Consider the following 16,857-nt stretch of genomic DNA (forward strand, 5'->3'; position numbering starts at 1 on the left):
ACCGGTTTACCTTTCAAGGTCAACTTACCCCTTTCTTCAGTGGGTCAGTAGGCGCACAGGGGCCTGCCTGTCTGTGAATTCAGGGTCTTTCTAGTGTCTAAAATCTCCTATGCAGACAAACTATGGCTGATTTTTTTGTGAGAGAATTAATATTCTCTGTTAGCCAATACTACATATTTGGTTACTGATTACAACACCTAATCTATCTGATTACTAATAAAGGGTTGCAACTGTAATAACTGCAATTTCCCTCTGGGATCAATAAAGTATTCTGATTCTGATTAATGGAATATGTATTCAAAATCTCCGTCACCTTCTTTTGACCCGAATTTTGAGGATGCACCAGTGTCTCTCAGACCTGAGGTCCATGAGCCTCTACATTACTGGCTGCTACGATAAAGGAGCAGAGCCAGTTCACAAGGACAGGGGAAATTATATTATTATTATGTTAACCTCATTTGTTCATGAAAATTTGCACCAGTTTACAACGTACATGAACACTTTCTGTCATTGCATGGACAACAGGCTATATTAATTGCATTGCTGTGTAAAGCTGTCAGCACATCAGTTTGATGTGCATTCATTTAAAAATATAAGGTAAATAGTTAATATTTTAGCAAAGCTGTTGAACAGCGAGGGAGGCAAAGCTACAGTAGAACCCAGAACGGAGCTGTCAATTAAAATATAACTGGCTGAAAGCGGGCTAGACTACTCGCCAAAGCTAAATATGTACTTGAGCAAAGTCACAACATTACAACATTGGTTAGAAATACAGTCACAGCTGACGAGAGAAGAGCTGATTCAAATATAAACCTGAAACTTGGCTCTGCAGTCCGCTCGGTCCTTCTCCCTCTTCTGGGCGGTGCTCATCAGGGCATCAAAACACGAATTCCAGAAGTTGGACATTAAGTCGTGGCTCTTTCCGAACGTGTCTAGCTCGTATTGCTGCATCGTGGGTCCCACCTACAAACACAAAACACTTTATTTAAACTCGCAGGGACTGATCTTCACTATTTCCAGACCTCTCTTATCATATTATATCTTTCTTTTGTATTTTTAAAAAATGTTTTCTTTTGTATTTTTCTTTTTTTTTTTAGATGAAAAAATGTATTTATTTAATTTTTAAGAATTTTCATATGTAGGTCGAGCCTTATTTTAGCCACGCCCCATCGTTTTGCAGTAAATGTGTCAGAAAAAAAGTAAGTGGTAAAAAGTAAAGTATCATCACCTGATGTAATAGTCTTGTCTAAACGTTACCAATTGCATATTTAAACAAAAAAATAAAAAAATAAAAAAATAATATACCACACACATATCCTCTCCAGTGTACTCACACACACAAACAAATGTTTGTTTCTGTGAACTGTGGGGACATTATTTTCATTAATATCCTGGAAACTTACCCACACCTTAACCATTGCTACTACTTCCCAAACCTCAACTCTTACCCCAACCTGAAAACATGTCTTCACCTTAAAATTGAATGATTTACATTATGGGGACCAGATCGTGGAAGAAATGTCCCCACAACGTCGGTGTGTAAACAGATTTTGGTCCCCACAATGCTGCATAAACCTGGTATCCACACACACACCCCCACAGGGGAATGGTGAGCTGATATAATGAGTGATTTGTTTATCCAAACAGTCCAAACAGAGCAGATTTATGGGTTTAAACTGTCGTCCAGCCGTGTATAAATCCTCTGTGCAGGGCGGCGCCAGACAGCGTGTTTAATTTCGCTCTCCAGAGCAGAGATGCTGCAAATAAATCAGGACTTTTCTCTGTCTTGTTTTGGCACCGCATGGGTGGCTTTCATCTAAATACGGACTCAATCACCACAGCACAGACGAGCATGAAGAGCCAGCAGCCACTTTAAACAAACACAGCGTCCACTGCGGGAATTACGTCCCCAATCAAACACAGAAGAAGCGCTTATAAGTGCTTGGACTGGAGCCGAGACCGCTACAAAGCCACGAAAACGAATACGAATTAAAAAAACTAGAAGAGGCTGAGACAAATGTGGCTCATTCATTTTTGTCCACAAAGCAGAAGATGAAATATATTCTTATTACACTGTAAACTGTACTTACTGTCCTCACACTCGTTACATAATCGGTATATTTAACACACAACTGAATGCAACAATATTCTGTACATCATATATATTTTCATATGTATATCGACATGATTTTATGTCCATTTATTTATTAGTGACTATTATTAAGTAGTAAATATAAAATATGCAAGGTTCTTTAACTAAACTCCTAAAAAATATGGTTCTTCAAGAGTTCTTTAATGAAGAAAATGGTTCTATACAGTAGAACTTTCTGCATGATTAACGGGTTCTTTAAGGGTTTTCCAACTGATGTGGACGGCTCCATACAGAACCTTTTCAAAACATTTTCTATCTAGCACCCAAAAGGCTTATTGTATTTTTAGAAGCTTGACATTGTAACAATAGAAGAACCCTTTTGAGTACTATATAGAACCATTTTCAAAAAGGTTCTATACACAGCACAAGCTGAAGAACCCTTAAAATCTAATAGCTGCTCACAGAAAAGTGGGGATATCTTGGTGTAGTAATACTAACATGTCCCTGTGTGTGTGTGTTTGTGTGTGTGTGTGTGTGTGTGTGTGTACTCACATGGCTGTGGTAGAACAGCTGCCACTCGGCGGTGCTGCAGTATCTGTGCAGGTCCTGAGCGAATGTGGGGCTGCCGTTTGTTGGGGGTAGGCTGGGCAGGAGCTGCTGCAGTTTGGTGGGGTCGGCGTGCTGGTCCAGCAGCGTCCGCACCACGGGCACCAGCGGCCTTAGCAAAGCCTCGGCTCCCAAGTTACTGACCCGGTCGCTGTCGGCCCCCGCGGGCCACAACGCGGCCCCCAGACGCCCCAGCAGAAAACAAACCTCCTCCCACGACAGACACAAGACCGTCTGCAGCAGACTGTGCAGCTTCACACACGCCATCACACACACCTGCACACAGACACAGAGCACACACTACTGATCAATAACACACTGATCACTGATCGGAAGTTACAAATCAGTAGCCATGTTTACATGCAGCCTGGTAATCCATTAATAATCCCATTAATAGCTCCATCGGAATAGAATACATCCATGTGTACACTTCAGTCGGAATAGGCTAGCGCAAACGAGGCCGTTCCAGATCCCATCGCTATCCGACCGTAGGAGGAGTGTAAATCTATAATCCGTTAAATAGGAGAATAATAGCCGTGTAGATGCCTGTATCCAATTACATTCCCTATCGGAAGAAATGCAAAAGAAATAGGATGAAGAATCTGTAATATTCTTAAAACAGTATCACTATATTAGAAATATTAGACATGTGGGCCAGATCCGAGAGTTTCTCACAGTGTAAACCTTATCCGGTCTAACGTTCTCCCTACCAGTCCTCTCTGTCAGCAGTTCAGCATAAAAAGATAGTTTCATTAATAAGTAAAACGGTCAGGGACTCATAAAGAGTTCGCCTGATTGGCTAAACGCAGAGCAGCGGCTGCATTTATTCACATAAAGCCGAACTTCACGGCGCTGAAGTGAAGAGGACGCAGCGAGGCGAAGTCACGTACCGCTACACTTCCTAACACGAGAGCAGTGACGGAGCGCGGCCAGCTGCGTACCTGCGAGTGCTGCTGCTGTATGTATCCTGTGATGATCCTCAGGCCGATCTGAGCCATCTCCTTCAGCTCAGCGGCTCCAGGTGTGGTGGGAGTGGTGTGCCACGCCTGCAGCCGGTCCAGCAGATTCACCACGCCCTCAAATATCTGAAACACACGCAGCCGGTCTCAGGAATAACCAGGAAACACCCCACACTCAACATGACCCCAGAATGATGGCTGGGCGATATGATGATATTTAACCGTTATTGTGATAAACTACGTCACGATATGTTTTTCTGAGCATATTGTGGATATTGTCAGTTGACTAATACATTTTTCATATATATATATATATATATATATATATTTATAAAGTTTGTTTATAGCATAAAGTTTACCCGTATTTTTACTGTAGTTTGTAAAACACTGAATAAAATGTCATTTTTTAGCAATATTTATATATGAGGCACTACAGGTCAAACTTCGTCTTATTTGATCTAAAAAAACAAGCAAAATATTGTGATGCATATAGTGTACCTCGAAAATGTCGAAGTATTGTGATATAACATTTTTTTTGCCATATCTGTCAAACCTTTTCACAGTGGGGGTGATGGGAACCAGACGTCTCCCTCTAAAAGCTCCTCACAGTGGTGGTGATGGGAACCAGACGTCCCTCTAAAAGCTCCTCACAGTGGTGGTGATGGGAACCAGACGTCCCTCTAAAAGCTCCTACAGAAAGTTCCTACATGAACTGGTTCTGAATTCACTGCCTGATGACTGAGACGCTGTTTTATGAGAGTTTAGAGAACTTCAACTCCATTCATGGTGGAGGGAGACATGCAGGGCGCTGTGCGGCAAAATAGTCCCCAAAGAAAACTCAGTATTCCAGATTTTCCACTGTTTTCCATCATCAGCATTCCATATAAGCTCAGAAGACTCGTGTAGGTTCTCTGGTGGTTCTGGATGGTAAATAATGTCATGGTGACGCCTGGTTCCCATCACCGCCACTGAATCATTTCACGCTAAACCACTCTGTGAATCTCTCTGTTCACACCTCAAATGCTCAATTATGAATACATTCTTGAAAAATGGGTGGAATTCTCCTTTGAGAAGAACTGCGTGGCTTTTTTCATCAACTGTGCTGTAAATGACCTAAAAAGCGTGCGTGTGCAACCAAACGTGACGCCTGGTTCCTATCACCACCACTGTAAAGACATCTGAAGCATTTCACACTAAACCGGCTCTGAATCTCTCTGGTTACACCTCACGCTCTGAAGCTGAATCACTTCCTTCCCTCTTACGTAATTTTATTTTTATTAAGTAACGTGGCCGACAGCACAGCTCTGTTTTGAACTCAAATATGCAAATCACTTCCATTTCTATACATTTCTATTTTTAAAAACTGATAATGAGGCTTAATGATGCTGTTTGAAGGAAGGATGTGAAAATTCGAGACTTTGGGTGACTACTGACTGAACTGTCAGCTACAAAGAAGAAGAAAGCTTCGGCGGAAAATGGTGTAAATTTGGGCGAATATCAGCCAGTTTTATCGGCAAAATGATATATCGGTCCATCTTTGCACTCTTGGTCCAAACAAGCCTCACTGAACAGTGTACGTTTCCATGTGTTCTCTACCTTTTCACTCCAAAGAGTATGATTGTCGGTTCCCTCAGCGAATAGGAAGTCCTGTAACAGTCTGAGGAGGCGGAGCAAAGAGGGAATATGGGGCAGAGCCAATCCCTGAGAGTCTCGCAGATCAGACAGAGACGACTCCAACATCATCTCCAAAAGGCTAAAACACACACACACACACACACACACACACACACACACACACAGTTAGTGCAATTGTTCATATACACAGCAAATATATCAGAGAAAGAGCATAATTAGGGTGGATTGTGAGATTTCATGATGCACAAAATCAAGATTAAACCCCTGTCCATAGCTTTATTGACCAGGGCTCCAACAGAAAAAACACTGCGGTAAAACTCTGACAATCAGGAGGTTTATCAGGCCTGACTGGGGCTCTTACTGCTTTACCCAAAATACACCGACACTCCAAAGCCAAAAACAGAAACAGAGCTACAGCAGGAGAGGAGGATGAGCACTTAAAGAAACCTGGCAACACTCACAACCAGATGTTCCACATCAAACAGATGTTTGAATAACCCCATGACAGCAGAGACTTCAGACACAATACTGCAAAGCTTAGTCAAAACAAAAATGATTCGCCAATGACAATCATGGAAAAACTAAAGCCTCTATAATGTTCATATGATCCACACAGTCGCTCTGACAGACTGTAATACACTACAGGAAGCGTAGGGGGCGATACGGCTTCTACTGTTTCATTTAAAAAGCTCTGTAATGTTCATATGATCCACACAGTCGCTCTGACAGACTGTAATACACTACAGGAAGCGTAGGGGGCGATACGGCTTCTACTGTTTCATTTAAAAAGCTCTATAATGTTCATATGATCCACACAGTCGCTCTGACAGACTGTAATACACTACAGGAAGCGTAGGGGGCGATACGGCTTCTACTGTTTCATTTAAAAAGCTCTATAATGTTCATATGATCCACACAGTCGCTCTGACAGACTGTAATACACTACAGGAAGCGTAGGGGGCGATACGGCTTCTACTGTTTCATTTAAAAAGCTCTATAATGTTCATATGATCCACACAGTCGCTCTGACAGACTGTAATACACTACAGGAAGCGTAGGGGGCGATACGGCTTCTACTGTTTCATTTAAAAAGCTCTATAATGTTCATATGATCCACACAGTCGCTCTGACAGACTGTAATACACTACAGGAAGCGTAGGGGGCGATACGGCTTCTACTGTTTCATTTAAAAAGCTCTATAATGTTCATATGATCCACACAGTCGCTCTGACAGACTGTAATACACTACAGGAAGCGTAGGGGGCGATACGGCTTCTACTGCTTCATTTAAAAAGCTCTATAATGTTCATATGATCCACACAGTCGCTCTGACAGACTGTAATACACTACAGGAAGCGTAGGGGGCGATACGGCTTCTACTGTTTCATTTAAAAAGCTCTATAATGTTCATATGATCCACACAGTCGCTCTGACAGACTGTAATACACTACAGGAAGCGTAGGGGGCGATACGGCTTCTACTGTTTCATTTAAAAAGCTCTATAATGTTCATATGATCCACACAGTCGCTCTGACAGACTGTAATACACTACAGGAAGCGTAGGGGGCGATACGGCTTCTACTGTTTCATTTAAAAAGCTCTATAATGTTCATATGATCCACACAGTCGCTCTGACAGACTGTAATACACTACAGGAAGCGTAGGGGGCGATACGGCTTCTACTGTTTCATTTAAAAAGCTCTATAATGTTCATATGATCCACACAGTCGCTCTGACAGACTGTAATACACTACAGGAAGCGTAGGGGGCGATACGGCTTCTACTGTTTCATTTAAAAAGCTCTATAATGTTCATATGATCCACACAGTCGCTCTGACAGACTGTAATACACTACAGGAAGCGTAGGGGGCGATACGGCTTCTACTGTTTCATTTAAAAAGCTCTATAATGTTCATATGATCCACACAGTCGCTCTGACAGACTGTAATACACTACAGGAAGCGTAGGGGGCGATACGGCTTCTACTGTTTCATTTAAAAAGCTCTATAATGTTCATATGATCCACACAGTCGCTCTGACAGACTGTAATACACTACAGGAAGCGTAGGGGGCGATACGGCTTCTACTGTTTCATTTAAAAAGCTCTATAATGTTCATATGATCCACACAGTCGCTCTGACAGACTGTAATACACTACAGGAAGCGTAGGGGGCGATACGGCTTCTACTGTTTCATTTAAAAAGCTCTATAATGTTCATATGATCCACACAGTCGCTCTGACAGACTGTAATACACTACAGGAAGCGTAGGGGGCGATACGGCTTCTACTGTTTCATTTAAAAAGCTCTATAATGTTCATATGATCCACACAGTCGCTCTGACAGACTGTAATACACTACAGGAAGCGTAGGGAGCGATACGGCTTCTACTGTTTCATTTAAAAAGCTCTATAATGTTCATATGATCCACACAGTCGCTCTGACAGACTGTAATACACTACAGGAAGCGTAGGGGGCGATACGGCTTCTACTGTTTCATTTAAAAAGCTCTATAATGTTCATATGATCCACACAGTCGCTCTGACAGACTGTAATACACTACAGGAAGCGTAGGGGGCGATACGGCTTCTACTGTTTCATTTAAAAAGCTCTATAATGTTCATATGATCCACACAGTCGCTCTGACAGACTGTAATACACTACAGGAAGCGTAGGGGGCGATACGGCTTCTACTGCTTCATTTAAAAAGCTCTATAATGTTCATATGATCCACACAGTCGCTCTGACAGACTGTAATACACTACAGGAAGCGTAGGGGGCGATACGGCTTCTACTGTTTCATTTAAAAAGCTCTATAATGTTCATATGATCCACACAGTCGCTCTGACAGACTGTAATACACTACAGGAAGCGTAGGGGGCGATACGGCTTCTACTGTTTCATTTAAAAAGCTCTATAATGTTCATATGATCCACACAGTCGCTCTGACAGACTGTAATACACTACAGGAAGCGTAGGGGGCGATACGGCTTCTACTGTTTCATTTAAAAAGCTCTATAATGTTCATATGATCCACACAGTCGCTCTGACAGACTGTAATACACTACAGGAAGCGTAGGGGGCGATACGGCTTCTACTGTTTCATTTAAAAAGCTCTATAATGTTCATATGATCCACACAGTCGCTCTGACAGACTGTAATACACTACAGGAAGCGTAGGGGGCGATACGGCTTCTACTGTTTCATTTAAAAAGCTCTATAATGTTCATATGATCCACACAGTCGCTCTGACAGACTGTAATACACTACAGGAAGCGTAGGGGGCGATACGGCTTCTACTGTTTCATTTAAAAAGCTCTATAATGTTCATATGATCCACACAGTCGCTCTGACAGACTGTAATACACTACAGGAAGCGTAGGGGGCGATACGGCTTCTACTGTTTCATTTAAAAAGCTCTATAATGTTCATATGATCCACACAGTCGCTCTGACAGACTGTAATACACTACAGGAAGCGTAGGGGGCGATACGGCTTCTACTGTTTCATTTAAAAAGCTCTATAATGTTCATATGATCCACACAGTCGCTCTGACAGACTGTAATACACTACAGGAAGCGTAGGGGGCGATACGGCTTCTACTGTTTCATTTAAAAAGCTCTATAATGTTCATATGATCCACACAGTCGCTCTGACAGACTGTAATACACTACAGGAAGCGTAGGGGGCGATACGGCTTCTACTGTTTCATTTAAAAAGCTCTATAATGTTCATATGATCCACACAGTCGCTCTGACAGACTGTAATACACTACAGGAAGCGTAGGGAGCGATACGGCTTCTACTGTTTCATTTAAAAAGCTCTATAATGTTCATATGATCCACACAGTCGCTCTGACAGACTGTAATACACTACAGGAAGCGTAGGGGGCGATACGGCTTCTACTGTTTCATTTAAAAAGCTCTATAATGTTCATATGATCCACACAGTCGCTCTGACAGACTGTAATACACTACAGGAAGCGTAGGGGGCGATACGGCTTCTACTGTTTCATTTAAAAAGCTCTATAATGTTCATATGATCCACACAGTCGCTCTGACAGACTGTAATACACTACAGGAAGCGTAGGGGGCGATACGGCTTCTACTGTTTCATTTAAAAAGCTCTATAATGTTCATATGATCCACACAGTCGCTCTGACAGACTGTAATACACTACAGGAAGCGTAGGGGGCGATACGGCTTCTACTGTTTCATTTAAAAAGCTCTATAATGTTCATATGATCCACACAGTCGCTCTGACAGACTGTAATACACTACAGGAAGCGTAGGGGGCGATACGGCTTCTACTGTTTCATTTAAAAAGCTCTATAATGTTCATATGATCCACACAGTCGCTCTGACAGACTGTAATACACTACAGGAAGCGTAGGGGGCGATACGGCTTCTACTGTTTCATTTAAAAAGCCTCTATAATGTTCATATGATCCACACAGTCGCTCTGACAGACTGTAATACACTACAGGAAGCGTAGGGGGCGATACGGCTTCTACTGTTTCATTTAAAAAGCTCTATAATGTTCATATGATCCACACAGTCGCTCTGACAGACTGTAATACACTACAGGAAGCGTAGGGGGCGATACGGCTTCTACTGTTTCATTTAAAAAGCCTCTATAATGTTCATATGATCCACACAGTCCGCTCTGACAGACTGTAATACACTACAGGAAGCGTAGGGGGCGATACGGCTTCTACTGTTTCATTTAAAAAGCTCTATAATGTTCATATGATCCACACAGTCGCTCTGACAGACTGTAATACACTACAGGAAGCGTAGGGGGCGATACGGCTTCTACTGTTTCATTTAAAAAGCTCTATAATGTTCATATGATCCACACAGTCGCTCTGACAGACTGTAATACACTACAGGAAGCGTAGGGGGCGATACGGCTTCTACTGTTTCATTTAAAAAGCTCTATAATGTTCATATGATCCACACAGTCACTCTGACAGACTGTAATACACTACAGGAAGCGTAGGGGGCGATACGGCTTCTACTGTTTCATTTAAAAAGCTCTATAATGTTCATATGATCCACACAGTCGCTCTGACAGACTGTAATACACTACAGGAAGCGTAGGGGGCGATACGGCTTCTACTGTTTCATTTAAAAAGCTCTATAATGTTCATATGATCCACACAGTCACTCTGACAGACTGTAATACACTACAGGAAGCGTAGGGGGCGATACGGCTTCTACTGTTTCATTTAAAAAGCTCTATAATGTTCATATGATCCACACAGTCGCTCTGACAGACTGCAATACACTACAGGAAGCGTAGGGGGCGATACGGCTTCTACTGTTTCATTTAAAAAGCTCTATAATGTTCATATGATCCACACAGTCGCTCTGACAGACTGTAATACACTACAGGAAGCGTAGGGGGCGATACGGCTTCTACTGTTTCATTTAAAAAGCTCTATAATGTTCATATGATCCACACAGTCGCTCTGACAGACTGTAATACACTACAGGAAGCGTAGGGGGCGATACGGCTTCTACTGTTTCATTTAAAAAGCTCTATAATGTTCATATGATCCACACAGTCGCTCTGACAGACTGTAATACACTACAGGAAGCGTAGGGGGCGATAAGGCTTCTACTGTTTCATTTAAAAAGCTCTATAATGTTCATATGATCCACACAGTCGCTCTGACAGACTGTAATACACTACAGGAAGCATAGGGGGCGATACGGCTTCTACTGTTTCATTTAAAAAGCTCTATAATGTTCATATGATCCACACAGTCGCTCTGACAGACTGTAATACACTACAGGAAGCGTAGGGGGCGATACGGCTTCTACTGTTTCATTTAAAAAGCTCTATAATGTTCATATGATCCACACAGTCGCTCTGACAGACTGTAATACACTACAGGAAGCGTAGGGGGCGATACGGCTTCTACTGTTTCATTTAAAAAGCTCTATAATGTTCATATGATCCACACAGTCACTCTGACAGACTGTAATACACTACAGGAAGCGTAGGGGGCGATACGGCTTCTACTGTTTCATTTAAAAAGCTCTATAATGTTCATATGATCCACACAGTCGCTCTGACAGACTGTAATACACTACAGGAAGCGTAGGGGGCGATACGGCTTCTACTGTTTCATTTAAAAAGCTCTATAATGTTCATATGATCCACACAGTCGCTCTGACAGACTGTGATACACTACAGGAAGCGTAGGGGGCGATACGGCTTCTACTGTTTCATTTAAAAAGCTCTATAATGTTCATATGATCCACACAGTCGCTCTGACAGACTGTAATACACTACAGGAAGCGTAGGGGGCGATACGGCTTCTACTGTTTCATTTAAAAAGCTCTATAATGTTCATATGATCCACACAGTCGCTCTGACAGACTGTAATACACTACAGGAAGCGTAGGGGGCGATACGGCTTCTACTGTTTCATTTAAAAAGCTCTATAATGTTCATATGATCCACACAGTCGCTCTGACAGACTGTAATACACTACAGGAAGCGTAGGGGGCGATACGGCTTCTACTGTTTCATTTAAAAAGCTCTATAATGTTCATATGATCCACACAGTCGCTCTGACAGACTGTAATACACTACAGGAAGCGTAGGGGGCGATACGGCTTCTACTGTTTCATTTAAAAAGCTCAATAATGTTCATATGATCCACACAGTCGCTCTGACAGACTGTAATACACTACAGGAAGCGTAGGGGGCGATACGGCTTCTACTGTTTCATTTAAAAAGCTCTATAATGTTCATATGATCCACACAGTCGCTCTGACAGACTGTAATACACTACAGGAAGCGTAGGGGGCGATACGGCTTCTACTGTTTCATTTAAAAAGCTCTATAATGTTCATATGATCCACACAGTCGCTCTGACAGACTGTAATACACTACAGGAAGCGTAGGGGGCGATGCGGCTTCTACTGTTTCATTTAAAAAGCTCTATAATGTTCATATGATCCACACAGTCGCTCTGACAGACTGTAATACACTACAGGAAGCGTAGGGGGCGATACGGCTTCTACTGTTTCATTTAAAAAGCTCTATAATGTTCATATGATCCACACAGTCTCTCTGACAGACTGTAATAAACTACAGGAAGCGTAGGGGGCGATACGGCTTCTACTGTTTCATTTAAAAAGCTCTATAATGTTCATATGATCCACACAGTCGCTCTGACAGACTGTAATACACTACAGGAAGCGTAGGGGGCGATACGGCTTCTACTGTTTCATTTAAAAAGCTCTATAATGTTCATATGATCCACACAGTCACTCTGACAGATGTTAGTGTGAAGGATTGCTGTGTTTTAGTATCTGACCTGCGCTTGATGTCATCTGGCGGCCGCACTAGTTGGCAAGATGAGCCCAGTTTGGTTAGAACAGAGAAAACCTGCCCTCTCTCTCTCCACACTGCATCCTCACAGCCTTCGGAGCCACTCCACAACACTCTGAACACAATGTTAGTCAGCAGGTTGCACAGCTCCTCCTCCGGAGCCTGCTGGGGAGAGAGGGCAAGAGAGAGTGATAACTCACATAACAAATAACTGGATACGCTTTCCTTGTTGAGGTTGCAGGGGATGTTTTTGTAGGATACCTCAGAGTTGGGGTTCTTGGAGAGGCTTATTTGGGGTACCTGATGGTTGAGGTTAAGGGTTGAGGCTGTTAAAGGCATCTGTGTGTGTTACATGATGGTTGAGGTTATTAGAGATGTTTGCGTAGGTGCCTGATAGTTGAGGTTGCTGTAGATGTTTGTGTAGGTTGTTGGAGTTGTTTGTGTAGTGTACTTTAGGGCTGGGGCTGTTTTAAATATTTGTGTAGGGTATCTAAGGACTGAGGTTTATGGAGATGTTTTTGTAGTGACCTGAGGGTTGAGACTGTTGGAGCTGTTTGTCTAGGATACCTCAGAGTTGGACTGTTGGAGAGATGTGTTCGGGGTACCTGAAGGTCAGGGATCTTTGAGCTGTTTATGTGGGGTATCTGAAGGCTGAGGTTGGTTGAGATGTTTGTGTGGGGTACATGAGATTGGAGGTTTTGTTGGAGATGTTTGTAGTGGGTACCTCTACTTTGAGTTATTGGAAATATTTGTGCGTAATACATGAGGGTTGAGCTTGTTGATGTTTGTTTGGGATACATGTATGTTCGAGATGTTTATTTGTCATACTTGTACGTTGGAGTTGTTGGATATGTTTGTGTAGGGTACCCAAGAGTCAGGGTAGTTGCAGATGTTTGGGTTATCTGAGGGTTGGGTTTTAAAAAAATTTTTGTTTGGGGTACCTGAAGGTTGTAATTGTTAAGAGTTTCTTGTTTAAGGTACTTGTGTGTTGGAGTTGCTGGAGATGTTTGTTTGTGGTACCTGAGGGTTGGAATTGTTGGAGATGGTGTCTGCAGTTGGAGGCTCAGTGCTGTAACTGGTGTCATCCAGAACATTGGACAAGCTGGAGCTCTTTCGGGGCCTGGGGCCAGGGAAGGCTTTGCTGTGCTCCATTGGTGAGGGTGTCTCCGGCTGGCTGCTCATTGGTGTCTGGGGGCCCTTCTGTCCACCCAGATCCAGCTCAAAGGGTGAGGTGCCAAAGGGCGAGAGTGGCTGATACAGACCCTCCTCTTCCTCCAGGAGCCGCGAGGAGGACGGGATGTCCACTGTGTTGGACAGGGAGGACGAGCGACTGCCCTGCTCCATCGAGTCAAATGACTTGAAGTTCAGTGAGTCACCGAAGTTCTTCAGCTGGCCACCAGGAGGTGGAGATTGGGACAGGTCAGAGAAGCCCTCAGAGAAGGCCTGGATGATAAGAGAGTAACAATAATTATCAAAACCAATCCAGGGGGTACTTTGGTAAAATGTTGACGCCATTTGGTTCTTCAACCTGAGCCCTACCTCGGAGATATCCTGAGCTGGTTCCTCCTCTTCTTCCTCTTCGTCTTCCTCTTCCTCATGATGGGAGTTGTAGGGAATGAAGATGTTATTCCGGGGTTCCTCCACCACGCTGTCATCCCGGCGGAGGATGGGTCTGGATTGGCTGGCTTCTATGGAGGTCTGATGGTTGGTGCTGGACTGGCTGATGGCTCGGGACTCATACGACTCTTTGACGTAGAGTTTGGTGAGGATGTCCTGCCAGCCTGGCTGCCGGGCCAACTGCTTCACACTGTCCTCACTGGAGTAAATCAGGTGGAACAGCTGCACAGAGGTGCAGGGAAAAGGGGATTTTAATATTCAAATGTATATTTGCATGGTAAACACATTATATCAGTATTAAATAAGTAGATTACACAATTATGTAATATCAAATAAATATCAAATAAACTGCATCTGTCATGACTTTTTTCTCAGTCTCATTTGTGGACAACAGAAAAATGTAACCTCGGGTTGAACAATGACATAAATCACGTCCCTCTAATTCGTCCCTGGTGGTCACTCACCTTCCGACAGATGTCCAGTCGGATGGAGAGATCAGCCCGATGTGACAAATAAACCACCGTCAACAGATCCCTGAAGTTAGGAGTAGGATCTGCAGCAAAAACACACACCAGCACATGAACCAGAAGATCACAAGCACATCCTACTACCTGGAGACGTGAGGCAGGAAAAGGGAGTCGCCTGTGCTGATGTTCTGCTCATGTCAATCAATTATGGCTGAATTAACTCCAGATGGTTTAATCAGCGTGTGCACATGTGTTTTGGGGTGGAGGAGGGGCTATATATATTTTTGTTTTTTGGGAGGAGACATTGACAGGAGGGGCTATATTGGTTTGGGGGTGGGGCTTTGGAAGGAGCACTAACAGGATTGGCTCTATTTCTTTGGGGTGGATCTTTAAAGGTAACAATGAAGGGAGGGACTATATTGGTCTGGGGGCGTGGCTTTGGAGGGAACACTAAAACAATTGGCTGTATTTATTTGGGGTGGGGCTTTGGAGGGAACACTGAAGAATCGAAGGGAGGAGCTGCATTTGTTTAGGGGCGGGGCTTTGGAGGGAACACTGAAGGTAGGGGCTATACTGGTTTGGGGGTGTAGCTTTTGAGGGAGCACTAAAAAGATTGGCTGCATTTGTTTTGGGGCGGGGCTTTGGAGGGATCAGTGAAGGGAGCGACTGTATTGCTTGAGGGCGGGGCTTTTGAGGGATCACCCCAGAATTAAAGAGAGGTGCTGCATTTGTTTGGAGGCGGGGCTTTGGAGGAGTATCACCATCCTTCCATAGGAGTTTACCTGTGGCCAGCACCTGCTCATACAGGCAGCGGATGATCGTCATGGTGACGGGGATTTCCTCCAGGAAGCAGACGAGGCCGAGGTAGGAGGCCTCTCGGAGCTTGACCCGCTGTTTGTTCCGCTCCGGGACTCGTTCACTCTTCAGGACTTTATACAGAACCTGCAGCACAGATCCGTACGGCACTGAGTACACAGTGCTGTCCAAACGCTGCTAATCACTACTTCACTCAACTCTATTAAACAAACGTACACAACGTACAGTTGGGCGATAATATCACGATACTTCCATATTTTATTTATATTTAAATTACATTTATATTATATTTATATTCATGTTACATTGATATGTCACTATATATTACATTATGTATGTATAATACAATGATTTTTATTCAATATTTGGCACTAAATCCAGTTAAACAGGAGGTATTTTGCTCTCGTTATAATGAAACAAGTACTGATAAGTACTGACGATATCCACAAAATGCTCTGAAAAGCAGGCTGTATTGTATTGTGACCTAATTCATCATGATAACATTATATACTGTCATTCATATATATATATATATATATATATATATATATATATATATATATATATATATAGAGAGAGAGAGAGAGAGAGCTGCAGAAAGTTCTAAAGAACATGAAGAAGGTGTAATAAAACTACCATCCAGAATAAAACAACTAAAAGGAAGCTTTAATATAAATTAATATCCAGAATGCACTGCATTTCAAACCTTGTGACAGACAAATTGACATGACATATGTAACTATAGCAACGTGACAGATACGGAATATTATTTAGCAGTTCATAATGCTGTAGTTCCCCAAAACCCCAAAGGGCTTGAACTTAAAAAAAGCATCTAAATACGAGTTTTAGTGTCTAGAGTACGAAGTTCCAGTGGAGTAAAACGGCTATAATGATGAATGTTGATGTGTGATTGAGTCTGCTGGGCAGCAGAGCGTAGAGAGATGGCGAGGAGGACGATGACGGCGCTGCTCACCCTGAAGACTTTCTCTCGCGCCTCGTCTCCGAAGCTGGGTTTCAGCAGAAGACAGTAGAGCTGCTCCACCCCCCACTCCAACAGCACGGACAGAGCCTGAGGATAAGACCTCAACACGGCATACAGCACCTCCAACACACTCACAGCCTGAGAGAGAGAGAGAGACGGAGGGAGGGAGGTGAGACAGACAGACATCGAGACAGACAAACAGTTAGACACAGATGAGGAGACAGACAGACAGGGATACAGGCAGACAGTGAGGCAGGTGGACAGTGAGAAAGGCAAACAGGGAGACAGGCAGGGAGACAGGCAGGGAGACAGGCAGGGAGACAGGCAGGGAGAC

The 16,857-nt window shown here is 43.2% G+C and overlaps 1 protein-coding gene across 4 annotated transcripts in view; it reads right to left on the minus strand.

The window, feature by feature from the left end:
• nbeal2 (neurobeachin-like 2) overlaps positions 1-16,857 on the minus strand; it is a 120,677-nt gene that overhangs the window by 28,507 nt on the left and 75,313 nt on the right. For 3 of the 4 annotated variants that reach the window (XM_037537130.1, XM_037537127.1, XM_037537129.1), the window contains 10 exons: positions 16,515-16,661; positions 15,508-15,667; positions 14,723-14,811; positions 14,181-14,480; positions 13,662-14,084; positions 12,628-12,806; positions 5,254-5,410; positions 3,640-3,783; positions 2,645-2,974; positions 814-963 (listed from right to left, as the gene is read on the minus strand). In XM_037537130.1, the coding sequence (XP_037393027.1) occupies positions 814-963; positions 2,645-2,974; positions 3,640-3,783; positions 5,254-5,410; positions 12,628-12,806; positions 13,662-14,084; positions 14,181-14,480; positions 14,723-14,811; positions 15,508-15,667; positions 16,515-16,661 (2,079 nt within the window). The remainder of the gene's footprint in view (positions 1-813; positions 964-2,644; positions 2,975-3,639; positions 3,784-5,253; positions 5,411-12,627; positions 12,807-13,661; positions 14,085-14,180; positions 14,481-14,722; positions 14,812-15,507; positions 15,668-16,514; positions 16,662-16,857) is intronic. The other variant, XM_037537128.1, reaches the window with a different exon arrangement.

The sequence above is a fragment of the Pygocentrus nattereri genome, chromosome 3 (genome assembly GCF_015220715.1).
Source record: "Pygocentrus nattereri isolate fPygNat1 chromosome 3, fPygNat1.pri, whole genome shotgun sequence".
Classification (NCBI taxonomy): domain Eukaryota; kingdom Metazoa; phylum Chordata; class Actinopteri; order Characiformes; family Serrasalmidae; genus Pygocentrus; species Pygocentrus nattereri.